This window comes from Carcharodon carcharias, chromosome 12 (genome assembly GCF_017639515.1).
Source record: "Carcharodon carcharias isolate sCarCar2 chromosome 12, sCarCar2.pri, whole genome shotgun sequence".
In the NCBI taxonomy this organism is placed as follows: Eukaryota; Metazoa; Chordata; class Chondrichthyes; order Lamniformes; family Lamnidae; genus Carcharodon; species Carcharodon carcharias.
Genome location: NC_054478.1, coordinates 103,373,403 through 103,401,008, shown reverse-complemented (window position 1 = coordinate 103,401,008; position 27,606 = coordinate 103,373,403). Strand labels below are relative to the sequence as shown.

The 27,606-nt window shown below is 44.8% G+C and overlaps 1 protein-coding gene across 1 annotated transcript in view; it reads left to right on the top strand.

Moving 5' to 3' along the window:
• Positions 1 to 27,606, top strand: part of dnah7 (dynein, axonemal, heavy chain 7) — a 616,407-nt gene that overhangs the window by 528,021 nt on the left and 60,780 nt on the right. Inside the window, exon 61 of the mRNA XM_041200170.1 lies at positions 18,430 to 18,660. Coding sequence (XP_041056104.1) covers positions 18,430 to 18,660 — 231 coding nt within the window. The remainder of the gene's footprint in view (positions 1 to 18,429; positions 18,661 to 27,606) is intronic.

Sequence of the window (27,606 nt, the reverse complement as noted above, 5' to 3'; positions counted from 1 at the left end):
TTTTTTGAATACCAAGGTAATGTTTGCTAGCTTCCAATCCTTGGGAACTGTTCCAGAATCTAGGGAATTCTGGAAGATCAAAACCAAAGCATCCTCTATTTCTGAAACTCTCTTTTAAAACCCTTGGATGCAGGTTGTCAGGTCCAGGGGATTTGTTACTGATTAGTTCCATTAATTTCTCCAGTACTATTTCTTTACTCATACTGATTTCTTTAATTTCCTCATTCTTGCTAGACCCTTGGTTCCCCATTATTTCTGGATTTTTTTTGTGTCCATCATGAAGACAGAAACAACGTTTTTGTTTCATGTCTCTGCTATTTCCTGATTCACCTTCGGCTTCTAGTAAGTCCACATCTACTCTCATTAATCTCTTCCTATTTACAGACCTAGAGCAACATTTACAATCTGTTTTTATGTCGCTTGCTAGTCTACTCTCATATTCTCATTTCTCTTTCCTTATCAGTTTTTTGATCTGCTAAAATTCTAAAACCATCCCAATCTTCAGACTAACTCATCTTTTGGTTAGAGTATAAGCCTCTTCCTTTGATCTAATACTATCTTTAACTCCTCTTGTTAGCCATGCTTGGATCACTTTTCTGTGGGGTTTTTGTGCCTTAAAGAAATGTGTATTTGTTGTAAATTATGTCTTAATTCTTTAACTGCTAGTCATTGTTTGTCCACCATGAGATCTTTTAATGCAGTTTCCCAATTTACCTTCACCAACACACCTTCATATCTACATAGATAAAAACAAAAAACTGCAGATGCTGGAAATCCAAAACAAAAACAGAATTACCTGGAAAAACTCAGCAGGTCTGGCAGCATCAGCGGAGAAGAAAAGAGTTGACGTTTCGAGTCCTCATGACCCTTCAACAGAACTGATTTTTCTTTACAATGAGAGGGGTGAAATATAAGCTGGTTTAAGGTGGTGGGGGGGAAGAGAAGTGGAGGGGGGTGGTGTTGTTGTAGGGACAAGCAAGCAGTGATAGGAGCAGATCATCAAAAGATGTCACAGAAAAAGGAACAAAAGAACACAGAGGTGTTGAAGTTATCTAAACGAATGTGCTAATTAAGAATGGATGGTTGAGCAATCAAGTTATAGCTCTAGTGGGGATAGAGGGGCATAAAAGATTTAAAAATAATGAAAATAGGTGGGAAAAGAAAAATCTATATAAATTATTGAAAAAAAAACACAAAAGGAAGGGGGAAGAAACAGAAAAGGGGTGGGGATGGAGGAGGGAGCTCAAGACCTAAAGTTGTTGAATTCAATATTCAGTCCGGAAGGCTGTAAAGTGCCTAGTCGGAAGATGAGGTGCTGTTCCTCCAGTTTACGTTGGGCTTCACTGGAACAATGCAGCAGGCCAAGGACAGACATGTGGGCAAGAGAGCAGGGTGGAGTGTTAAAATGGCAAGTGACAGGGAGGTTTGGGTCATTCTTGCGGACAGACCACAGGTTTTCTGCAAAGCAATCACCCAGTTTATGTTTGGCCTCTCCAATGTAGAGGAGACTGCATTGGGAGCAACGAATACAGTAGACTAAGTTGGGGGAAATGCAAGTGAAATGCTGCTTCACTTGAAAGGAGTGTTTGGGCCCTTAGATGGTGAGGAGAGAAGAAGTGAAGGGGCAGGTGTTACATCTTTTGCGTGGGCATGGGGAGGTGCCATAGGTGGGGGTTAAGGAGTAGTGGGTGATGGAGGAGTGGACCAGGGTGTCCCGGAGGGAACGATCCCTATGGAATGCTGACGGGGGGGTGAAGGGATGATGTGTTTGGTGGTGGCATCATGCTGGAGTTGGTGGAAATGGCGAAGGATGATCCTTTGAATGCAGAGGCTGGTGGGGTGATAAGTGAGGACAAGGGGGACCCTATCATGTTTCTGGGAGGGAGGAGAAGGCGTGAAGGCGGATGCGCGGGAGATGGGCCGGACACGGTTGAGGGCCCTCTCAATGACCGTGGGTGGAAAACCTCGGTTAAGGAAGAAGGAGGACATGTCAGAGGAACTGTTTTTGAAGTTGGCATCACCGGAACAGATGTGACGGAGGTGAAGGAACTGAGAGAATGGGATGGAGTCCTTACAGGAAGCGGGGTGTGAGGAGCTGTAGTCGAGGTAGCTATGGGAGTCGGTAGGCTTGTAATGGATATTGGTGGACCAGAGATTGAGACAGAGAGGTCAAGAAAGGGAAGGGAAGTGTCAGAGATGGACCATGTGAAAATGATGGAGGGGTGAAGATTGGAAGCAAAATTAATAAATTTTTCCAAGTCCCGATGAGAGCATGAAGCAGCACCGAAGTAATCATTGATGTAATGGAGAAAGAGTTGTGGAAGGGGGCCGGAGTAGGACTGGAACAAGGAATGTTCCACATACCCCATAAAGAGACAGGCATAGCTGGGCCCCATGCGGGTACCCATAGCCACACCTTTTACTTGGAGGAAGTGAGAGGAGTTGAAGGAGAAATTGTTCAGTGTGAGAACAAGTTCAGCCAGACGGAGGAGAGTAGTGGTGGATGGGGATTGTTCGGGCCTCTGTTCGAGGAAGAAGCTAAGGGCCCTCAGACCATCCTGGTGGGGGATGGAGGTGTAGAGGGATTGGACGTCCATGGTGAAGAGGAAGTGGTTGGGGCCAGGGAACTGGAAATTGCTGATGTGACGTAAGGTGTCAGAGGAATCACGGATGTAGGTGGGAAGGGACTGGACAAGGGGAGAGAGAAGGGAGTCAAGATAACGAGAAATGAGTTCCATGGGGCAGGAGCAAGCTGACATGATTGGTCTACCGGGACAGTTCTGTTTGTGGATTTTGGGTAGGAGGTAGAAGCGGGCCGTCTGAGGTTGGGCGAATATCAGGTTGGAAGCTGTGGGAGGAAGATCCCCAGAGGATATGAGGTCAATGACAGTCCTGGAAACAATGGCTTGATGTTCAGTGGTGGGGTCATGGTCCAGGGAGAGGTAGGAGGAAGTGTCTGCGAGTTGACTCTCAGCCTCCGCGAGGTAGAGGTCAGTGCACCAGACAACAACAGCACCAACCTTGTTAGTGGGTTTGATAACAATGTCAGGGTTGGACCTGAGAGAACGGAGTGCAGTAAGTTCAGAGATAGAGAGATTAGAATGGGTGAGAGGTGCAGAGAAATTGAGATGACTAATGTCGCGCCGACAGTTCTCAATGAAAAGATCAAGAGAAGGTAAGAATCCAGAGGGAGGGGTCCAGGAGGGAGAATATTGGAGGTTGGTAAAAGGATCCGTTGAACGGGGAGAGGACTCCTGCCCAAAGAAGTGAGCGCGGAGACGAAGACGGCGGAAGAAGAGTTCAGCATCATGCCGAGCCCGAAATTCATTGAGATGAGGGCGTAAGGGTATGAAACTAAGTCCTTTGCTAAGCACTGAACATTCAGCGTTGGAGAGGGGAAGGTCAGGGGGTATAGTGAATACACGGCTGAGGCTGGGATTGGAAGATGGGCTGGGGACAGAGGGACAGGCAGGGGTGGAGGGTCCTAGATGGGTGTTGGTGTCGATGAGTTGTTGGAGCTTGCACTTGAGAAAAAGAGAAAAAGTTTCTTGATGAGGCGTCGGATGAGACGAAGAATAAAATGAAACTGGGGGCACGCGCAGCTTTGAAAAAGGGTATGGCGGTGCTGCTGGAGGGAGAGGTCGAATGTGTTCATATGGCGGCGCCTGGCACTAAATGTGGATCTCAGAATGTGACGGGAACAGTAGTCCGAGAAACGTTTTATGTCCCGGAGATACCTGTAATCCTGGGTGGGTTCGAAACATGAGGGGTGGAATTTCAGTTGAAATCCACGTGGGGTAAGTCGGAGACGGAGACAGTCACTGAGAAAGGAGATATGGCTGTGAAAGCGGGTTTTAGTAAACACTTTGTCAAACACCAGGAGAGAAATGGAAAGCAATGAAGGTGAACAAGGCAAAAGAGAGATATCGAAATCTTGTCGCAGGGACGAACAAAACTTCTTCAAGGTAGGCATTTCTTGAAGATCAGTGGCAGTCAATTAAACACAGAGATAAAAACAAAAAACTGCGGATGCTAGAAATCCAAAACAAAAACAGAATTACCTGGAAAAACTCAGCAGGTCTGGCAGCATCAGCGGAGAAGAAAAGAGTTGGCGTTTTGAGTCCTCATGACCCTTCAACAGAACGGATTTTTCTTTACAATGAGAGGGGTGAAATATAAGCTGGTTTAAGGTTGGGGGGGGGGCGGGTGGAGAGAAGTGGAAGGGGGGTTGTTGTTGTAGGGATAAGCAAGCAGTGATAGGAGCAGATCATCAAAAGATGTCACACGGCAGAACAAAAGAACACAGGTGTTGAAGTTGGTGATATTATCTAAACGAATGTGCTAATTAAGAATGGATGGTAGGGCACTCAAGGTATAGCTCTAGTGGGGGTGGGGGGCCATAAAAGATTTAAAAATAATGAAAATAGGTGGGAAAAGAAAAATCTATATAAATTATTGGAAAAAAACAAAAGGAAGGGGGAAGAAACAGAAAAGGGGTGGGGATGGAGGAGGGAGCTCAAGACCTAAAGTTGTTGAATTCAATATTCAGTCCGGAAGGCTGTAAAGTGCCTAGTCGGAAGATGAGGTGCTGTTCCTCCAGTTTACGTTGGGCTTCACTGGAACAATGCAGCAAGCCAAGGACAGACATGTGGGCAAGAGAGCAGGGTGGAGTGTTAAAATGGCAAGCGACAAGGAGGTTTGGGTCATTCTTGCAGACAGACCACAGGTGTTCTGCAAAGCGGTCGCCCAGTTTACTTCATATCTACATAGTTGCTTTGTTCAGATTTAACACCCTAGTTTCATATGTAACAAAATCACTTTCAAACTGAACATAACATTCTATCATATTGGATATTCTTCCCTAGAGGTCCTTTTACTACAAGGTTATTAATCAACACTTTCTCATTGCACAATGCTAGCTCTAAAATAACCTAATCCTAGCTGTTTCCTCTACCCACTGATGTAGAAAACTATCTTATATACATTCCATGAATTCATCTTCCATATTGTTAGCACAAATTTAGTTTTCCTAGTCTGCATGAAAATTAAAGTCCTCCGTGGTTACTGTAATACCTTATTGCACGTGCCTCTAATTTCTTGCCTTATGTTCTGCCTTATGCTACAACTACTGATTGGAAGCCTGTAAACAACTGCAACCAACTTCTGCCACTTGCTGTTTCTTAGTTGCACCCAAACTGATTCTACTCCTTGATTTTATGAGCTAAGGTCCTTTCTCTCCACTGTCTTTGTCCCATCCTTTATTATCAGGCTACCCCTTCACCTATGTCTTCTAAAAGTTATGTATCCTGGAATATTTAATTCCCAATCATGGTCACTTTGCAACCACATAGATAGCTAAAATTTCTCCTTCTATCCCTCCTGCCTGGATTTTGCTGGTTGGTGGGAAAAATTCTTCCCCCTATTTCCAAATGCTAAACTGAAATTTACTTTTGTTTCAATAATCCGTTATGATGTAATACTGAAAAACTGTTGTTAGCTTTTTGTTCACCCTGGAACAGTTTCCCTTTTCATGGTTTTTCAAAATGATATTCTACACAGCAATAATTCTGCCACTCACATGACTGCTACAGGTCATTCAACATTCCTAAACATTTCATATTTCATAATTGCCTTTTTTATTTATATATCAATACATTTAGCATTTTGTATTCTTTGTCAGTATTGCAATATAAGCTGGCATAGTTCAGGAGATATATATTGATTAGATACTGCCATGTTGCTTTGAACAATTCATTACTGGCACCAGCAAAATCATAGGAATTTCCATTTAAGACCCTTCACCATCATCTAACCTCAATTTACTCATCTCCAATCTAGAAGAATATGTTGCAATGTAGTGTAAATTTTCATCCACAGCAAGGGACCACATATATCGCAATTATACATTAGAGAAATGCAAGTTTACTATATGTGGTTTTCCAGTGCATGCATTGAAAAGCACAAGAAATCCAAAGATCTATACTTTTATGTCTGAGTTAAATTAAATTATCCATCCATCCTGACCCACGGTCCATCAACATTGCTTAAATTGCTTAATATACTTAAATAGAGGCAACTTTGATGAATTACCATATAATGCAAATAGCTTGATAGCTATTTACAGAATGTCATTATATATCAACATTTTCATGATCAAAATATTAGGCATGTATGTTGACAAAGTGTCAAGCTAGAATAATTCTGCTCCTGGGATAGATAATTCATGAATACATTGACATCAGAACATCATAAGCATTGGCTGGAGTGCCACCGAGGCCTTGAGAATACCTATTTGTCACTTGGCAGGGGAATGAGTATCTAACTTGAGATATGGCAATCTTTCAATTTCATTAGTAGTTTGTTGAGAAGCCCTCAACTATCAGGCATAGCTGCTTATCTTCTATGCCCACAACTTCCAATTATAGCTTATTCATCAGAGGAAATCTTTTAAAAACAAAAAACTGCGGATGCTGGAAATCCAAAACAAAAACAGAATTACCTGGAAAAACTCAGCAGGTCTGGCAGCATCGGCTGAGAAGAAAAGAGTTGGCGTTTCGAGTCCTCATGTCCCTTCAACAGAACAGTTCTGTTGAAGGGTCATGAGGACTCGAAACGTCAACTCTTTTCTTCTCAGAGGAAATCTTTTCACAATGTACGATATATATTTTTAAATAGCCAATTACACAATTGAACTAGATATATTAGAATTTTTGGGGGAACAAAACTGGACAGGGCCTGAAAAATGGCAGAGCGTTATTCCAATGCAGGTAACAGACAAAATTTGCTGCCTGTTAATTTAAATAATTGCACTGTGTAGCCAGCACTAGACATGCTGTTGGCCAGCTGCAGCCTGAGCAGGGGGTGCAGAATCATGAGAAGATAACCCAAGCTAAAGCTAAATGTTAAATTGACTCTGCATTACTTAAACTCAGCCTGCACCTCTTAAAGGAGAGATGCAATGACATCACACTAGTGATCAAGGTCAGTGAATGAATCTTCAGCTGCCAATCCCACCAACCACACCACCAGATTACACACTGCTCAATGCACCACATCCATCTACAAAAGATGATGGATATGCAGAAAACAGTCCTTTTCAGATGGGAGTCTTCATTTGGTGCACCTCTGCTGAAGACTGAAGGGACAGATTCTGCCACACTCACTGACACAATTCCTTCTCTCTTGCAGGACAAGTTAGTGCATAATTCAAGGCAACACCACCTGACCGGCATGGGACAGGCATGGCTGCATGTCCTCACAGTTATGAAGGAGATGCTGCTCTCCATCATAGGACTGGCCACTGCTGAAGCTGTGGCCAGTGACAGGGCTGAAAGCATAGAAGGTTATGGTATCCTCAAACCCAATCCTCTTCCCCAGTACAAATTGCTGCAGGCCAGGCTGAGATGATTCAGTTTGAAACATGGCCCGCTTAGGCCCAAAGCTGCTTGAGGTAATCCTTCATGACCATCTCTAATCTCTTCAGCTAAAGGTCAGCAGGTTTCCATCTCCTGCTGTAGCCACTCAGAGAACACCTCATAGGAGGACTAGGAAGGGCATAGGCACACAGAAGACAGGCACTGAGGGAATGCACAAAGGTAATGTGTTTCATTTTGTATGCATTATTATATGAATTTCTTAAAAAAATTGGATTTGAATTTGCATTTGCAGCATTTGCAGGCTGCCTTTGCAGGTAAACGAGAAAGAAAGAGAAAGTGCCTCCATTTTGAGTTGCCCTCTCAGCATTAACAAATTTAAAATGAACTCTCCACAAGGTGACCCGCATATGTAGGAGGCAGGAGGGACCCTCAAAGGCATCCTGGATCACTGGCCCCTGACCTGGCACCTCCAGGCAGCTGCTGTGCTCCTGATGCCAAAATGGTTGCAGGTTAACTGAAACATTCCAGTAGCTGTTACCCCTGCATCAATCTCGAGCAAAATGGCTTAGTGGGTGGCTCATGCCAGCAGACTGATACTGTGGTCGGCCCCGCAAAATTATGCACCTGCCTGTCTCTGTTCTTGTATCCATGTAAGGGTGAAAATCCTGCCCAAGGTTTCAGTCAGAAAAGGGAAAAATAATTACCTTAAGTAGTACAAGTATTCAGATTTCTCTGCAACTTGAAACTGGAAACTTTCATCTGCGAAACATGTAACTGAGAAGTTGCAGCCTTCTTCAGTCTGGAAAATAGATGGATGTAATAGCATAGACAAACTCATAATCACACATTAACCTGGCTGACAGTACCTATAAGTTTAATTTGTCACATAATTGGAAATGTTGATGATTCTTTAGTTATAAAGATGGGAGTTGCTGTAAAATTATCTGGGTAGCCTTCCCATCATCTACCTGCCCGCCAATGACTGATCAGAAATTTTACAGAGAAAGGGGCGAGACCTAGTGCAACCTGCCCACTCCCTCAGCACAGCTGTGGCCCTTAAGTGGCCAGCAAGTAAGACTGCTCAGACTTGGGCGGGAAGGGAAGGGAGACCTCGATCACTGGCCCAAATTCCCAATTGGGGCACCCCTCTGAAGTTGCTCCTCCCTCCATCCCCAGCTCCCCAGTGTCCCCTCCTGTCCATGCCGCAAGACCCTCGGGCCTACTGGCACTTAGAATCTGAAGGTTGACTGTAAACCCAGAGTAGTCCTTCTCCTGATGGGACTACAGAGTTGCTAGCTGGTCAGGATTTCCTCCTGAGTGAGGGGTGGAAGTCTCTTATCCGGCCAATTAACACTTCATGGGGATGTCTACTTTTTCAGTGGCAAGGCGGGAAACCCCACCTTTGGATAAATCCTGCCCAATGTGCTTTATTGTTCAAAAGAAAAGCTTTCACTTGCAATGTAACTTTTCAGGAAACTAGGAGAATATGTTTTATAGATTATTGAAAAATCTAGACCACAAAATAAATTGCTCTGATTGTTATTATTTGTTACAAAAGGGGGTAAGACATGAAAAATTGGGCTGTTTTTGTAAATACTGAGGAGATTTTGGGGTGATTTGATAGGCAATAAACATTATTGTTTCAAATAATGAAGGAATGACACAGCATAGATAGAAACGAACTGTTTCCAGTAGTTAAGGGGTCTAGAACAAGAGGACGTAGACATCACATTAAACATAAGGGATTTCAGTAAAGGGAAGATGATTCTTAACATAGAGTGTTGTGAGGCTGAGGAATACTAGAGCAGAGATCATGCCAACATTTAAGGATAGATTAAGTAGGTAGTTAAAAGAAAATAAATAAAAGAAAATCATGGTAGAGGTGATCTGTTGGATACAAGGCTGGTGGAGTGGAAAGTGAGAACAAGGGAACCCTATCATGGTTCTGGGAGGGAGGGTAAGGGTTGAGAGTAGAAGTGCATGCAATAAGTCAGACATGGTGGAGGACCCTCCTGGAGGGAACGCTCAGTTGGGGAAATAGGAAGACAGAATTGTTGGTATGCATGGTTGCATCATTTGAACTTATGCAATGGAGCCAGAGAAACTGGGGGAAAGGAATGGCATTCTTACAGGAAGCAGGATGTGAGGAAGTGTAGTCAAGTTAGCTGTGGGAGTCTGTGGGCCTGTAGTGAATACGCGTTGATAGCTTATCTCCAGAAGTGGAGTCAGAGAAGTCAAGGAAGGGAAGGAAAGGGAAGAGATGGAAAAGGTGAAGTTGAGAGGAGGGTTGAAATTGGAGGCGAAGTCCTGATGTTTTCCAGTTCATGACAAGAGCAGGAAGTGACATTGATATAGTCATCAACGTACAAGAAAAACAGATGAGGGAGGGGACCCAGGTAGGACTGGAATAAGGAATCTTCCACATATCCCTCAAAAAGGCAGGTATAGCTAGGATCCATGTGGTACCCATAACAGCACCTTTTATTTGGGGGAAGGGATTGGAGTTAAAGGCGAAGTTATTCAAGGTGAAACCAAGTACAGCCAAGCTGAGGAGGCTGATGGTGCATGGGGACTGGTTGGGTCTCTGTTCGAGGAAAAAGCGGAAAGATCTCAGACTGCCCCTATGGGGGATAGAGGTGCAGAGGGATTGGACATCTGCCAGACATCCATGAAATGACGTAGGGCATTGAAAGAGCCACATCTGTTTGTAGGAAGAGCTGGACAAGAGGAAAAAAGAATAGTCAAAATAATCAATCCAGTGGGCCATGAACAGGCTAAAACAATAGGTCAACCAAGGCAACCCTCTTTATGGATTTTGGGAAGGAGGTAGAAATGGGCTGTTTGAGGTTGGGAGTCTGAGGCTGGAGGCTGTGGAAAGAAGGTCTCCAGTGGAGTTGAGTTCAGTGACAGTCCTGAATAGGCAGTAGTGGGGTCATGGTCAAAGATGGGAGGTAGGAGGTAGTGTTGGTAAGTTGATATTTGGCCTGTGCTAGATATAGGCCAGACACAATGGCTCCACCTTTGTCAGCAAGTTTGATGATGATGTTAGGGTTGGACCTGAGAGTTTGGAGTGCTTCAAATTCAGAAGGAGATAGGTTGGAGTGAGTGAGGAGGTCAGAGAAAGCAAGATGGCCAATGGCATGTCAGCAGTTCTCAATGTAAAGATCTAGAGAGGGTAAGCAGCCAGAGGGCCTGTCCAGGTGGAGGGGGACAATTAGAAATGGGTAAAAGGATCCTCTAAGCAGGAGGAAGACCCCTTGCCAAAGAAGTGAGTGTAAGAAGTGGAGGCGATGGGAGAAGAGCTCAGGATCCCTGAGAGCTCAAAGTTCATTGGTGGGAGCAAACGGGAATGAAGCTGAGGCCTTAGCTGAGGACAGATCATTTAGTGTCAGAAAGGGGAAGCCTAAAAGATATCGTGAATGAGCAATGGATGAGATTTGAAGAGAATGAGTCAAAGGGAAGGGTAGGGGATGAAGGTGCATTGGAACATATGAATTGGTTAAGCTTGCAGTCCTTCACATCTGAAAGGAAGATGTAATTTTTTCTTTAAGTGCTGAATGAGGCAAAAAATGAAATGAGTACCAATACCAATACAGACTAGTTGGGCCAAACAGCCTGTTTCAATGGCCAGAATTTTATGTTCGCCCACTGGTGGGTTTTTAGGTAGGTGGGTGAGGAATGTGAAATTGAAAGGATGGAATCCCCTCTAGGTTCCCGCCTACCACAACCACACAGCGTTTTTACACTGGGGCGGGCAAGGTCTTGGACAGGAAGCTCGCCCTTGCCAATTGAGGCCCTTTTGAACTGCTGTGGGGGAAACACGAGAAAGAGCAGAGTGGGAAGTGGGGTGGGGGCGCCTCCATCAGAAGCCCCTTTCTGAAGTCGGGTGCCCCTCATTAAAGTTCAGTGGTCTCTGGACCTCCCTCTCCCCACCCTGACCTTTCCCCGAGACCCCAAAAGACCCCTTTGTGTCCCCCCAGGTCTTCCCTACCCTCCCTGCCCTGGAACGTCTTGAACCTACCTGGGCCTCTGGTGCCTGGACTTAGTTTCCAGCATCCTCCTGCAATTCTTCTTCTGTCCACTGCTGCACTGCTGCAGGGACTGGAGAGCTGCAGGCCAATCAGATTGCCATCAACTCTCTAAGGCAGGACTTCCTCCTGGGTGAGCAGCGGAAGTCCCGCCTGCAGCCAATTAACATTCTTTCAAGTGTGAAATGGTTGTGGGGCACTTGGAGATGTCGGGGATGTGCTTCTCACTGACTCTTGGATGGCGGGAAGCAAGATCCCACCATCCGAAAAATTCAGGCCCATGTAGCAATTTTTATGTAATTTACTTGAATCTTTCACAGCTACCTGAGAAGTCAAATAAGACCTCAGTTTAACATCTCATCTGAAAAATGGCATATCTGTTGGTGTAGCACTTAGTGCTGCACTGAAGCATTCGCCTTAATTTTGTGTTCTAGTCTCCGGAGTAGGACTTGAATTTACAACCTCTGATTCAGAGGCAAGAGTGTTACAACTGAGCCAGGGCTGAAACTTAATAAATACAGTTATAGAATTTCAGGTCAGTTTAGAAATTTGAGGCAATTGCTGTGTTGGTTAGTTAAGTCTTTTTAACTTTGTGTTGTTGTTTAATTTTCATTGCATGTGAATTATTTTATTCCAAAATGCCCAAGTTTCACTGAGTATTATCTATAAACATTGTAAAAGTTGTTACTTTGTTATGAAACTAGAATCTCCTCTTCAACTGATTACCGTTTAAAAGGTTGTGAATGAAATTATGGGCAGAATTTTCGGTTTGCCAGTTGGGCGGCCGATTGCCGCTAGTGAAATGGGCCGCGCCGCCGTTTTCCACAGGCGGGAGTGGGCGGCCTCTGACTGCTCGTTCCAATGGGGAACTGGCAGCCTATTTAAAGAGTGGCCAGGCAGCCTGCTTGAAGCAGTGCACCATGGCCACTCAGAGAGGTGGAAATGCTCCAAGGAGGACAGAGGAGGAGGAGGAGGTGGAGGAGGAGGGGGGCAGGGTGCAGGAGAGGCCAGTGGGGGGGCCACTGTGCACCCAGATTCTCGGATGCATGCCTTGCTGTCCTTCTGGAAGAAGTGGGCCAGCGTTGTGATGTTCTGTATCCAGAGGATGGGAGGAGGAGGGCCCCCCATGTTACCAGTCAGGCATGGGAGGAGGTGGGCGAGGCTGTAAGTGCCCATGATTACGTCAGACGCACTGGCACACAGAGCAGGAAAAGATTCAATGATTTGTTGCGCTCCGGATGGGTAAGTACCATGTCTCTCTGGGCTATTTGAGGCTGAAGGCAGCCTTAGCCTTTGCCCCCCCACCACCATGTATGGCTGTTGTTACTGTATAGGGCATCTGTCGCATGCTGGGTGGGCAAATGGGTACTGACAATGCTTACATCAACCTTAGTGGTTGAGGAGAAGAAGGGCTTTCTGCGCAGCATATGTTGGTTTCTGTGGCATTTGAATAGTTTGGGGGTAAGCTGCAGTGGAGGCCAGTAGACGCATACTCAGAACTCCAACACATGTCATATTGTTGGTAATGACATGGTTCAAGGGGTGCCTCAAGGTCTTTTGGGCAAGTCCCATCTGCTGGCATCGGCGCCACACCTATTTGATCCTCCTTTCCATGGGCGCTAGGACCCATGTGATATTCAAAGTGATGGACATCGAATGTGTCCAAGGGGACCATTGTGGGTGGGGTTTGGGACCAGCTGTCTGGGGACTCATCACTAGTAGTGTGAACAGGAGCCTCTGGAGGCCTCAGATGGCCCACTGTGGTTGGGGTGCGGCATGTGTCTGCAGAGTACATGAGCGACCTGCCCCAATAAATCCTCTTATGTGTTTTGCAGGCAAAAAGTAACCACAATGCCCGGGAGCACCTGAGGACTGGTGGTGGGCGCACCCTTTCCCCCCCATCCTCATTTTAACTCACCCTTAAAGACCCTTAAAAGAAGAACATTGGTGAGGTCCAAGTGAGTCAAGACGGGCCCCAAGCATTAAACGCACATGCAAACAGGCTGGTTAGATGGCCTCATGATTGGCACATGGCTTGTAAAGAACCAGAGGAGTGGGGAGAGTGCAGAGGTATCTGATGTGGATGCATTGTTGCCTGGATAGTTGCATAGCTGAAGAAACATATCAAACAGTTGTATCATTTTCCGCCGAACTTGGGAGATTGAGAAGTCATATTATTGCCCTTCATTCTGTAAGAAGGGGCATAGACTGGGTGGCCAGAAGGCATCCCTTAGAGCAGGGATGAGTAACTTGGTTGCAATCATCTAAGTTGAGTGCCGTGAGGTTCTGGCAGGTGGTGTTTTCCATTGTGGGAGAGATTGTGGACACCAAGCGCTGGCACTCAGTGCCCATGCATCTGCGCTGAGCAGGGAGGTAGATTTGGACCTCACTTCGGTGCAGCAGCTGCCTGTCCTCGCTGCGAGCTCCTCTCATGGTGCTCCGGATGAGGGCAGCAGCTCCTCTGCCCCTCTTCCAGTCAAAGTAGCTTCTATTGTGGCTGTGACAACCGGGTAGGTGCCAATTCAGGAGCTAGCCACTCCTTCCCAGGAGGGGCCATCACAGGCTCCATGGGCCAGAGGACGCCCGCCAAGGTCATCCAGGCCAATAGGACAGCAGAGTCAGCAGGCTGTCTCAGATGCCACTCCGAGCGATGGGGCGGCACCTAGATGTAGCACCCAGAAAGCAAAACATAAGGCACCTTAGGCACTCCCCAGGTATGTCACTGGTGATTTTGTGTTGGCCTTAGAATAGGGACCCCTTTTTGTAACATTGTCGAATAACATGTGGGCTTTAATTGTGGACAGAATAAAGTCCACCTTTGTTACCATGGCTGAGCATCTTTTCATTGTGGTGCTTTTTTCATTTTCACATAATTATCATGAGTGTTAGAGTGGAGATTGATGTTTCTGTACTAAGGCCTTATTTGCAGCTGATCAGGTGGAAGAGGTAGCACCTAAATGTCACGTGTGGAAGTTCCAGGCAAAGCTGCTCCTGCTGATCCATGTGTGTGGAGCTAGCTGAAGGTTCTTTGGATTAAATTGTCCCGGGTGTCCCTGCCTCCTTGGTGTAAACGTGGGTCGTTGTTGTGGCTCTCATCATCACCCTGTGCTTCCTCATCCTCTTAGGCACTGCTGGATTCATCATGTGCAGCCTCATCCAGGGCGTCAAGGTCTTCATCGTCAATTGCATCCTCCCTTTCCAGCATAAGATTGTGCAGGGCGCAGCAGACTACCATGATCAGAGAGACACGATCTGGGGGGTTACTGGAGTGTGCCCCCTGAGCGGTGCAGGCAACGGAAGCGCATCTTGAGAAGACCAATGGCTCTCTCCACCACAGCCCTTGTGGAGGCATGGCTCCTCCTGTAGCGCTGCTCAGCTTCTGTTCTTGGACGGCGTACTGGCATCATGAGCCACCTTTGCAGGGGATAGCCCTTGTCACCCAGCAGCCAACCATCTAGCCGAGCCGGAGCACTGAAGAGCCCCAGCACCTGAGAGTGTCTGAGGATGTAGGCGTCATGGGAGCTCCCTGGGAATCTTGCACAGACTTGTAGAATCAGCATCCTGTGATCACACACTATCTGCACGTTCATGGAGTGGAAGCCCTTCCTGTTGATGAAGGCACTGGGCTCACCTGCTGGTGACTTGATGGCAACATGTGTGCAGTCTATAGCACCCTGAACACTGGGGAAGCCAGCAATGGCTGCGAAGCCTCTGGTTCGCTGTGCCTGACTTGCGTGGTCGCAGTGGAAGTCGATAAAGGTGAATACCTGTCTGAACAGAGCGTCTGTAACCTGCTTGACACAAGTGTGGACAGCTGATTGGGAGACACCGCAAAGATCATCCACCGAGCTCTGGAAGGAGCCAGAGGCATAGAAGTGGAGGGCAACCGTGAGCTTCAGAGCCGCTGGCATGGGGTGTCCTCCCACATAGTTAGGGGAGATCTCAGGGCCAATCATCTAACAGATATAGTTGACTGTCTCCCTTGGAGTCTGAGCCTCCTTTGGCCCTGCACCTCAGACATATTGAGGTACCTGCTTCGCCGCCTGTATACCCTGGCAGCAGGATAGTGGCGCCGTCTGCGGCCCCTTGCACCTTGGACAACCTCTTGGCCCTGTGCCCCTTGTGCCTGCACTTGGACACTCAAAGGTGCCTCCCTTGGAGGCTGATTGTCCGGTTCTGGCCTCCTCCTGATTCTATCCCTCCCTTTCTCTTCAGGGGAGTTGCCTCCACTGGCGAGATCAGAACCCATAGCCCCAGGCTAAATGGAGGCCTCTGGAAATCTGCAAGGCCGAAAAAGAATGCTGTCTGCAGAATGCTTTCACTTTACACAAAAACCTCTTGGACATCGATGAGAACTACTAACAATCACACAGGTATATTTTAAACACTTTCATAAATTATAACTTCGTAAAAAACATGAACAACCCCTCTGAGTCCACATATCCCGACATTGCAAAAGCTTTCTTCAATAATCTCCTACCCGCCTTCCCGTTGGGCCCGTGCGCCAACCCGAAGTTCGCACGGACCCCTCAGAATCGTACACAATTGGCAAGTTAAGAGGCTTAACGAGCCCTTCAATTAATGGCCGGCGAACTGATCGCGCCTGCACACCGAAATATCGTGATAGTGCGGGCTACACTATCTGCACGTCAGCCAGAATCTATGAATTTGATGGAAGTCAGAGTGCTTTTCTCATTACGACTATAATGGGTATCTTCTACAACAAAATAGGAACAATAATTTTCTCCTTATTGGGTTAAAAGAATGAGTTCATGTACACAAATCTGCACCTAAAAAGAATATTGTATAACACAAGTGAAAGTTTATATTTTATAATCTAGCAATAAAGGAACGAGAATTAACAGGCCTCTGACTGTGACTTATTTTCCAAAATGGGTCAAATGTCTCATTATTTCTTCATTAAAAAGTATAAGAGAAACAGATGGCTGAATCAGATTGCAACACTGTTTGTAATTGTTATCCATTTTACAGTAAAATAAAAGTGCTTTGTGATGGTTAGTTCTGCATGTATATGAAACAATGTATCAATTGCTATAACTGAATAGTAATTGAATGGCCTAATAATTTTTGTACCTTTATTACTAAGTGTTTTGAATTCTCCAAGAATCTTTCTGCAGTAGCTAAAAAGCTCTATTTGCACTATGTATTTGTACATAGTGTATATGCACTATGCATATATCAACATTGTTATTGTTGCTAGTGACGTATGTTTGAACTGACAATACAATATTTCGGATCATTTCAGATGGTTGTAGCAGGCAAAATCATTGGAAAGGATACCAACACTGGAAACTTCCATGTGCATATATGTTTTAATTTGTCACATACAAGTGTTGATGTGTAATTTACTTTCAATGAACTTGGACACCTATTTGAGAAATGTACATCTCACATATACAATTGTATTTGTAAGATATGTGCATCTATGTGTACATTGTATTATAGTGTACATATGTACTTTTATCTGTTTTTACATCTGTGGATACAATGTATTGTAATGTCTAATCACACTTTCTGTGAAATTTTGGCTGGTTACAAAATAACAAATATAGGCACTGACTGTTAATTTCTGTTAAAATAGTTATCCCTCAATAAACATTGAATGACTGCAAGCTGAACAATCATAGTTCTTTGAAACATGAAACTTTTCTGTTGTGGCATTTCACATGGCAGGAGAGCCAGAGAAATTAGGTTGTCCTCATCGATCCTACATTAAATACTATAAAGCAGAATAGGTAAAAGGGGGAGCTATTGATTGAAACAGATTCATGTTTGTTTATTAATTGCGAGATTTTTTGCAAATCATAATAGAATCTCTTGCTTTTAAGGCAGCATGGTCAGCAAACAAATTATTGATTATTGTTCACCTACAATGAAAACCAAAATTATCTTCTGGCTTCAAAACAATGTGTGGATGAATAGCCTGTACTACACAGTAGTTAAAAAAATACAGACTATTTTGGTATCTTGCCATTTGTGTTAACTCTGAAATTAGCAAAATTGTTTGATGGAATACAAAGACTACTTTGATTATAACACTGTGCTCGACAGCAACTGGGCATATTCTACATTATACCATGTGGCTGACAGTGAACCAAAAGTTTGGAAGGTCAGAGCATTGTAACGGAGTTAATGCTGTAACTTAATGTTCAGGTGTATATCAAGTAATAATTTATTAAAAGTCTGCCATGGTGACATTAGAAAATGGTTACAACCTACACTGAAACTAAAATGCTTCTGAAAATGTGAAAGATACTGAAGTTTCTAATAATAGTAAAATATTTAACTGCTAGGAAATTTCTCATGGCATTGTCCACAGTCAGATTTGATCAATTTTTTCTTGATAAGTGTTGGCAGCAGAGTTGGGATTCACACTTCAGAGGCTCATTCTACTTATAAAACTAGTGCCTGTAGCTACATTGTGAGAGTTAGTCTGGCAAATTTGAGAAATTTTGGCATTGTCATTTATGATGGTAAACGTGACTGAAAAGCATGAACAAAAATCATAACAGAAAACAAGATTTGTGGACAGGAAGTGTGTGTGTAGTTGCACATAGGGAGTTAAGGACAAGTTCAGAGTTCAGGTGAATCACGATTAGAGAGCCGCGGCATCACTGGGTCAGTGCAGGTTGATATACTTCTGCCCCATTTCAAAGTCATATGTGAAGCCCTTTTTATATTTCCATAATGAATGCTTTTCTCCACAGTTATTAAGTTATAATGGATACTGTCCGTATAAACTTATGTTGCTGAAGTTACTCCTACAGGAAGCATGTCAAAGTTAACTTTTTAAATCATTGGGGATTCAGTTAAAAGATGCACCGTGCAATTCAGAGAAAGTTAAACTGCTCAAGCTTTGCTTTGGTAGTTTTATAAGGTATCTAATTTATTTGATTGAATAAAATTTTGTGATGCTTTCCAGGATTATCTACCACTATATGCCTTCTATCATCATTCACAAGATGAGCAATATTTGATGACCCATAATTTGTTTGTTTTTATAGTCTCGATCCACTGGTGGGGCTGGAAAATCAACTGATGAAATTGTTTTTGAGGTGTCAACTGATATCCTCAGTAGAGTGCCAGCAGACTTTGATATTGAGGCTGCTATGAGGAAGTATCCAACTACATACAACCAGAGCATGAACACTGTGCTGGTGCAAGAGATGGGTCGTTTTAATATCCTGCTCAGAACAATTAGGGAGTCCTGCATCAACATACAAAAAGCTATTAAGGTTGGTGTTCATGGTCATAAGACTGGGTTATAAACTCTGGCCAAAAGATTTCTGTCTGGTACTTTCCATGTGATGGACTTATTCAATGTCACTAGTTGAAATGGGTATCTTTTTTTAAAAGACAGTAGCTTTTCATTCTGGCTCTACCCTTGAGGAGTTAGATTTGTGTTAATGAGAAGAGTGGAGAAGCTGACACAGTGAACATTTTCAGATAGACCCAGATCTGACTAATTTATTTAGATTCCAGCTTGAATTACATTCTGTCTGTTTCTCATCCACCCATGATTGAGATATTCAGAATTACTCTAATCACTGCTCTTTTCACTTCATGAGATCCATTGTCTCCACCATGCATAGCCACATGTATATTCTCAGCCTTTCTTGTCAGCAGCACATGTCCTTGTCTTCAGTTCCATTTTATTATTGTCTCATTAATTGCTTTAACAGAAAACTTCCTTTCAGATGGCAGTAATGCAAGGGCAGAATTTAATGCCTGCCCCTGCCCCCCAACCAAGGCGACTTCAGAGGCAAGGGCCGGCATTTGATTGGGCAGGAATGTGTAGGATGAGGACTCCACCACTTTCCTGACTCCCTCCAATCAAGCTCCGGGCAGGAAGGGTGTAGGGCAGCCTTCCCACTTGGGGGCCAGTTGAGGCTCTTAAGTAGCCACTTAAGGTTCTCATTCTGCCAGTGATTGATAGGAGATTTGCCAGTAGCCTTGCAGGCTGTGGGGGAGGGTCCCTTATTCACAGGTACTCTGCGCCCAGCTAAGATAAGTGCCTGGCTACTGGGTAATTGCGTCAGACCTCCCAGGGAGAAGTGACACAAAGTTCCCACCAGTTCTCCAACTTGTGAGCAAGATCTCCATCGCACCCATAAATTCTGCCCCATGTTTCAATGACTCTTAGAATCTAATGCCTCTCATGATCTCTCTTCTCTTCACTTACTTCTGACCCTATCCCAACTTCCAATCTCACTTTTCTTCGATCCTTCCTCATCAAAGACCTCAGCTTCTTCACCTCATGTCTTCACCTGAAATGAATTTTGAACTTGAGTTGATGTTGAACTTTTCATCCTTTGCAAAAAATGGTTTAACAGAGAACAATTGGTGCTCAACTGATTAGTAATCAGTGCCACAGAATAAAACAGAACTTTGCCACATTTCCAGTAAATGATATTATGCATTCATTCTGTGCCAGCCAACTATCCACCCTCTATTCTACCTGTCATGTTAAGGAGCTCAAGATCTATCCCCTCCACAAATGGTGTCTGACTCTCTCCGTAACTCCAGCAAGTCCACAGAGCTGAAGTACAACTAGAGCCACCAGAATGATCTTTGAGTACACAATTGATCTCCTGAAACAGTGGTTTCATACTTTTGGTTTCAAAGGTATGAGTCCAAAAGTTTTAATTAAGCTTTCTAGAGCCACAGTGGTTAGAAGACAGAAGATCAGGAACAAAAGATTTCAACATTTAACAGTAGATAATGTGAAAAAAAAAATCAAACTAAGCTTTACATTGGTCATTCACTTTGACATAAGTCTTTTAATAGATTTTTAATGAATTGCAATGCTAGAAAATATATTTCCCAAATTTATTTTGTAGTAGAGAAATTTCAAACTCAAAAATATTTTTAACCAATTTCTGAAATGATGGAACTAATGCTTTTGACAGCAATAGGTATAATTCAGCAAAATTGCCAATCTGATTAGTCGCCTGGAGAACTGGTTCACTTACTCTTTGATTTTTGGAAATATGCTGATGCTTGTCCTTTGTAAATCCTATTCATAGACAAAACCTATTCATTGGCAAAATGTATATTTATGGATCTCTGCTTGTGTGTACCTTTGCATGTGCTAGATTGAAAAATAGTTTTGCATTTTCAAATTTCTTGCATATTTTTTATTATTCGGGCAATAAGATAATGGAATAAAATTACTCAAAAATATATTTCATTATTTCTCTAAACCTTACATCATAGAAGATACATACATTTTTTTTCATCCACCCATCAATCTATCTATCTGTTTATCTGCAGTGCTCTACATTGCTTAATACTGTTAACTAACAAAAATCTTATCTATCTGAGGGTGGGATTTTCTGCCCCTGCCTGCTGCTGGGATCATCTGGTCCCGCCGATAGTCAATGGACTTTTGGTTGAGCCGCTGATTCTCCTGTGGCAAGTCTGCCACAACAGAGCTGTAAAATCCTGGCCCATGTCTTGAAAGTTTAGATTGAGTCAGATTCTCCAGCCTTATTGAGAATGAGTTTCCAAGGCTAAAAATTGTAATGCCCTGGTTTTTAGGTACTGCGATCATGATTCGTAACTGGCAACTTTTCTGAGTCCACCTTATCTGCGTGATTGTTGTTTTTACTTGAGTCCTCCTGTGCTGCTGTATGCTCCTCCAAGCTTCCAACAGGGGGCCCCAGCTGTGTTGTTTGTCAACCATGTGGTAGAGGCAGGCTGTACCTTAAAGGAAAGCTGCACAAAAATATTGCTGCAAAGTGAGCGCCAAGGCAGACAGAGGATTCCAGAGTGATGAATGTGATGCTAAAGGTATTACTGGTGGAAATGGACAGAAGAAGAGACACTATGATACTGCAAAATGCCAGGAGGCCCTCAGGGACCATACCCAGAAGCAGATACTCGGAGGGATTAATGCTCAGAGTCAGGACCGAAGGACTTGACAACAGTGCCGCAGAAGTTTAATGACCTCATGTGGATGGTCAAGGCCACTGAGTCATTACAGCACAAAAGAAGGCCATTTGGCCTATTGAGTCAATGCCTGTTGACTATAGAGCAATCCAATCACTCCCATTCCTCTGCTGTATCCCTGTAGCCTTGCAAGTTTATTTCTCTCAAGTGCTCATCTAGTTTTCTTTTGTCAGCAAATGCATCTCCACATGATGCCTTATATCCACCGCACCACCAAGCCCTCACACTGCTCAATACACTACACCCTGATAACTTACCCAGTAGAACTCCCACATATTCAGATTCACACCTAATATCCAGATACGATACCTCATCCTCACCCTCTTATCAATGCTGCCAGCCTCACACCCAATTCTTGCTGGCTTCACATGCCTCCAGCTATTCAAGTGTGGCATGCACATCAGCTCTGTCTTACAGCTTAAGCTAGCACTCAATAGAAGGGAGCGAGCAGAACCGGTGTGGATCAAGGACACCCACATCCCCTGAACCTAATGGAAGAGGTGGCATGGCATCCAGCATTGCTCAGAACATTGAGGAGGACAACATCTTCCTGCTGTTTGGTATGGTGGACTTCTTGCTTTCTATTGACCCCCGCCCCCTACCTTTCTTCACTCCAACCTCCCTTTTCTGAGTTCTTGCTTTCAGACACCCAGAAACTGCAGATGCCCCAGCAACAGGAGCCCCAGTAGGAGGAATGAGAGAAACAGCACAGCACCAATGAAAAGGCCCCATCTTATGCTCTGACACTCACAGCCAACAGCTCAGTTATAGGCAATTCACATACCTTAGAGGGTAAGTTAAAACTGGGATCAGTACAAGATTGGAAATGTGTGACCTGCTGTATTTCTTTGAATCATTGGGCTAAATTTTCATTCCAGGGTTAGGACCTTGACCCCGTTTCTGGGTCTCGACCTTGCTCCACGTTGCTGCTGGACATAAAATGCTATTTTGAAGAATACAACCAATTAGTTGCCGACTGGCACGACCGACATCCAGTTAGGCGTGACGGACACTTTGAGGAGCTAGCACGTTGACATGGCGAGCACCCAGCTGCCATGATTCTGAATGCAAGCATGCTGGCCAATGTCAAAGGCTGGAACGCAGTGGAGCAGCAGCATGGCATGCACCCGTGAATTCGTGGCCCCATGATTTACCTATAGTTCCCTGGAGGTGCTATTATAGGCAGTGGTGACCCAGAGGAGCATCCTGTTTCCGTACAGTGGCAGAAAGAGGCCAATCAGCCAGACAAAACAGGCATGAATGAAAGTGGCTCAGGAGGCAAGCATCCGGAATGTGGTCAGCAGGCCATGGGTACAGTGCAAGAAGTGTTTCAATTAAATTCTGAGGTCTGGCAAGGGGAAGTGCAATGTTATACCCAGATGATAGACCTCTAGTTGTGGACCCATCAGCACAATTATGAGCTGATAAGCCTGAGGGCACACAGTGCTGAGAGGGTACCAACGAGAGGGGAAAAGCCTACTTGACCTCATGCTCACTAATCTACCTGTCGCAGATGCATCTGTCCATGACAGGATTGGTAGGAGTGACACAGCACAGTCCTTGTGGAGACGAAGTCCTGTCTTCATATTGAGGATACTCTCCATCATGTGTGGCACTACCATCGTGTTAAATGGGATAGATTTCAAAGAGATCTAGCAACTCAAAACTGGACACCCGTGAGGCACTGTGGATTATAAGCAGCAGCTTATTCAACCACAATCTGTAACCTCATGGCCCGGTATATCCCCCACTATACCATTATCATCAAGCCAGGATCAACCCTAGTTCAATGAAGAGTGCAGGAGGGTATGACAGGGGCAGCACCGGACATACCTAAAAAGGTGTCAACTTGTGAAGCTACAACACGGGACTACTTGCATGCCAAACAATTGAAGCAGCATGTGAAAGACAGAGTTAAACGATAGCAAAGCCAAAGGATCAGACCTAAGCTCTGCTGCTCTGCCACATCACGTTGTGAGTGATAGTGAACAATTAAACAACTGACTGGAAGAGGAGGATCCACAAGTATCCCCATTCTCAGTGATGGGGAGTCAAGCACATCAGTGCAAAAGACAAGGCTAAAGCATTTGCAACAATCTATAGCCAGAAATGATGAGTGGCTGATCCATCTTGGCCTCCTCCAGAGGTCCCCAGCAACACAGCCTTCAGCCAATTCGATTCACTCCATGTGACATCTAGAAAAGGCTGAATACTAGATACTGCAAAGGCTATGGGCCCTGACAATATTCTGGTAACAGTACGGAAGACTTGTGTTCCAGAACCAGCCCCATCCCTAGCCAACCTGTTCCAGTACAACTGCAACACTGGCATCTACCCAGCAATGTGGAAAATTGCCCAGGTATGTCCAGTTCACAAAAAAACAGGACAATTTCAACTTGACCAATTCCCATCAATCAACTCTTAATCATTTTTTTTTGGAAAAATAAATTTTATTCATAAAATATCTGAAAGAGTATTGCAAAACATTTCTAAATGGCCATCACAAAAAGTGCAATCATGTTCAACTTTTACACATGGATCACAAGGTGCTTCAATACAATCAATGAATATTGCAGTCATTTCATTACGTTATTACATTCAGACGGTGCAATGTTATTGGAGTTATCGACATACATCATGTTGCACTCTGAGGTGCTTCAGTACAAAAATAATACATTTAGTATTCACTACATACATTCATTGTGAGTCGTATAGCCCGAGGGGTCTATATAATTCCTCGCCCCTCAGTGCACTATGGCAGAAATGTCTCAGACTGCGACCCTTCCCCATTGCGCCTTTGCAGTGATTGCCCCAAGCTTTAGTGTGCCCTTCAGCATGTAATCCTGGACCTTGGAATGTGCCAGTTTGCAATACTCGGTCGGGGACAATTCTTTGCACTGGAAGACCAACAACTTTTGGGCAGACCAAAGAGCGCCTTTCACCGAGTTGATGATCCTCGAGCTGCAGTTGATGTTTGTCTCAGTGGGTGTCCCCGGGAACAACCCATAGAGCACAGGGTCCTGTGTCACAGAACTGTTCGGGATGAACCTTGACAAAAACCACTGCATCTCTCTCCAGACCTTCTTTGCAAAGGCACATTCCACAAGGAAGTGACCAACGGTCTCTTCCCCACCTCAGCCACCTCGAGGGCAACGTGGAGAAGGGGTGAGACTCCTGGCATGTAGGAAGGCTCTGATAGGGAGGGCCTTTCTCACCACAAGCCAAGCTACATCTTGGTGCTTGTTGGAAAGTTCTGGCGATGAGGCATTCTGCCAAATGCCTTTGACAGTCTGCTCAGGGATCCATCCGACAGGGTCCACCATCTTCTTTTCCTGCAGGACCTCTAGGACATTACGTGCCAACCACTGCCTGATGGACTTGTGGTCAAAGGTGTTTCTCTGCATAAATTTTTCCACAAGGGACAGGTGGCGCGGCAAGGTCCAACTACTTGGAGCGTTCCCTGGCAGTGTGGCCAGACCCATCCTTTGCAACACTGGGGACAGGTAGAACCTCAGCACGTAGTGACACTTGGTGTTTGCATACCTAGGGTATGCACAGCTTGATGCAACCGCACACAAAGATGGCCATCAGGATGAGGGCAATATTGGGGCCCATTTTTTCCCCTTTTATCTAGAGGCTTGTGATCGCATCCCTGTGAACACAATCCACTTTTGACCTCCAGATAAAGTGAAAGATGGCTCGGGTGATCGCCATCGCATAGCAGTGAGGAATGGTCCAGACCTGCGCCACATACAGCAACAGCAAGAAGGCCTCACACCTGATGACTAGGTTATTACCTACAAGGGAGAGGGACCGTCGCTCTCACATGCCTAGTTTCCTTCCCACCATAGCCACTCACTCCTTCCAATTTCTAACACACACTGTCCCTCCGAACCATATCCCCAGCATCTTCAGGCCATCTGACCTAATGGTGAAGGGGACAAAGGATCAGTTAGCCCAGATCTCAAAGAACATGGCCTCGCTCTTGCCACGATTTACCTTGGTTCCCGAGGCCAGTTTGAACTGGACGCGATCAGTCTGCTCACCAACAGAGCAGAAGACGGCAACATCGTCCATGTATAGGGAGGCTTTGATCTGAGTGCTTCCACTGCCTGGGATCATCACTCCTCTTATGCTCAAATCCTTCCTGATGGACTCAGCAAAGGGTTCTATGCAATGCACAAATAGGATAGGGGAGAAAGGGCAGCCCTGCTGACTCCAGATTTAATTGGAAAGCTTTCTGATTCCCACCTATTGATTGAAACTGCGCTCCTGATGTTAGTGTAGAGCAGTTGGATCCAGTTGTGGATTCCCTCCCCAAACCCCATTTTGGAGAGCACATCCACCATGTAGGTGTGTGATATTCTGTCAAAGGCCTTCTCCTGATCCAGGCTGATGAGGCAGGTGTCCACACCTCTGTCCTGCACATAGGGAATCATATCCCTGCGTAGCGCAAGGCTGTCAGAGATCTTCCTGCCAGGTACAGCGCAGGTCTGGTCAGGGTGGATCGCCAACTCCAGAGCAGACTTGACCTGATTGGCGATTACCTTGGACTGAATCTTATAGTCCACATTCAACAGTGAAATAGATCACCAATTTCTAATTTCTTCCCTTTCCCCCTTCTGCTTGTAGATGAGGGTGAAGATGCCTTTCCTTCTGACATGCTGCCAGCCAGGAGCATACTCTCGTACATTTCTAGCAGGTCTGGATCAATCCAGTCCCGCAGAGCTGAATACAAGTCAGCCAGTAAGCTGTGGCTTCCGGGAGTTTTACACTTCTTGAAGGACTCAAGGGCCTTAGTCAGTTCGTCAGGAGTTAGTGGTTTGTCCAGGCTCTCTCATGTCCTGTCGTCTAAGACCTCCGTGATAGAGGACATCAGCAAAGTGATGGACGGGATCGGTGACAGTGCTCTCAAGCAGTGCTTATTTACTCAGCAATAATCTGCTCACTGATGCTCAGTTTGGTTCACCAGGGCCATTGAGCTCCTGATCTCATTATACCCTTGGTCTAAGTATGGATGAAAGAGCTGAACTCCAGGGGTGAGGTGAGAGTGACTGCCCTTGACATTAAGGCATAATTTGACCAAGCGTGGCATCAAGGAGCCCTAGCAAAACTGAAATCAATAGGAATCAGGGAAAATTCTCCACTCGTTGGAGTCATACCTAGCATAAAGGAAGGCCGCTGTGGTTGTTGGAGGTCAATCATCTCAGTCACAGGACATCACTGCAGGAGTTCTTCAGGGTAGTGTCCAATGCCCAACAATCTCCAGCTGCTTCATCATTGACCTTCCCTCCATCATAAAGTCAGGAATGAGGATGTTCGCTGATGATTGCATAATATTCTGCACTGTTCGTGATTCCTCAGATACTGAAGTAGTCCATGTCCATAAGCAGCAAGACCTGGACAACAATCAGGCTTGGGCTAATAAGTGACAAGTAACATTCATGCCATACAAGTGCCAAGCAATAAGCATCTTCAACAAGAAAGAATGTAACTATCTCCCCTTGACATTCAATGTCATTACCATCACTGCATCCCTCACTATCAAAGTCCTGGGGGTTACCACTGACCAGAAACTAAACTGGACCAGCCATATAAATACTGTGACTACAAGAGCATTGCTGTTTCTAGCTGTTTTTTTCTAAATTATTCCTAGTTTTCATCATATCACTCTGCCTAGAAGAAGACTTCCTAAGTATTGATTATTCTCTGCATGAAGAACCTGACATCGACCCAAAGTTACCTTTCAGTAGTTTGAACCTCTGTCTGCTTATCTTACTGTCCTACTCACATTGTTTGTTTTGAGGTAATATTCCAGAATAACCTTTTCCATACCATTTATTGTCTTATACACTATGAGATCACTTCTCAGATGTATCCTTTTCAGATTGATGAACCTAAAGCTCTCCAGTTTCTCCTTATAACCCAAATCTCTGAATCAAATTCATGGCTCTTCACTGCACTGCCCCAGTGCTTGAATGTCTCCCTTATTTCTCACATTATTACTTAAAATATTAGTTGTGGCAGAAGTAGTACTATGTGTTGGAATTGTGTTTATTAAGCAACATCCCAGCAAATGTTGCACATGGTTTCCTACCTATCATAGCAAGTGATATTTGGAATATTTTTCCTTTGTCCTAAACATGAAACCATCGGCCAGAGATTGTTCCATTGCAGTGATTTCAGCTTTATCTCTGGCAGTGATCCATCTCATGAACAATGGGTTGCAA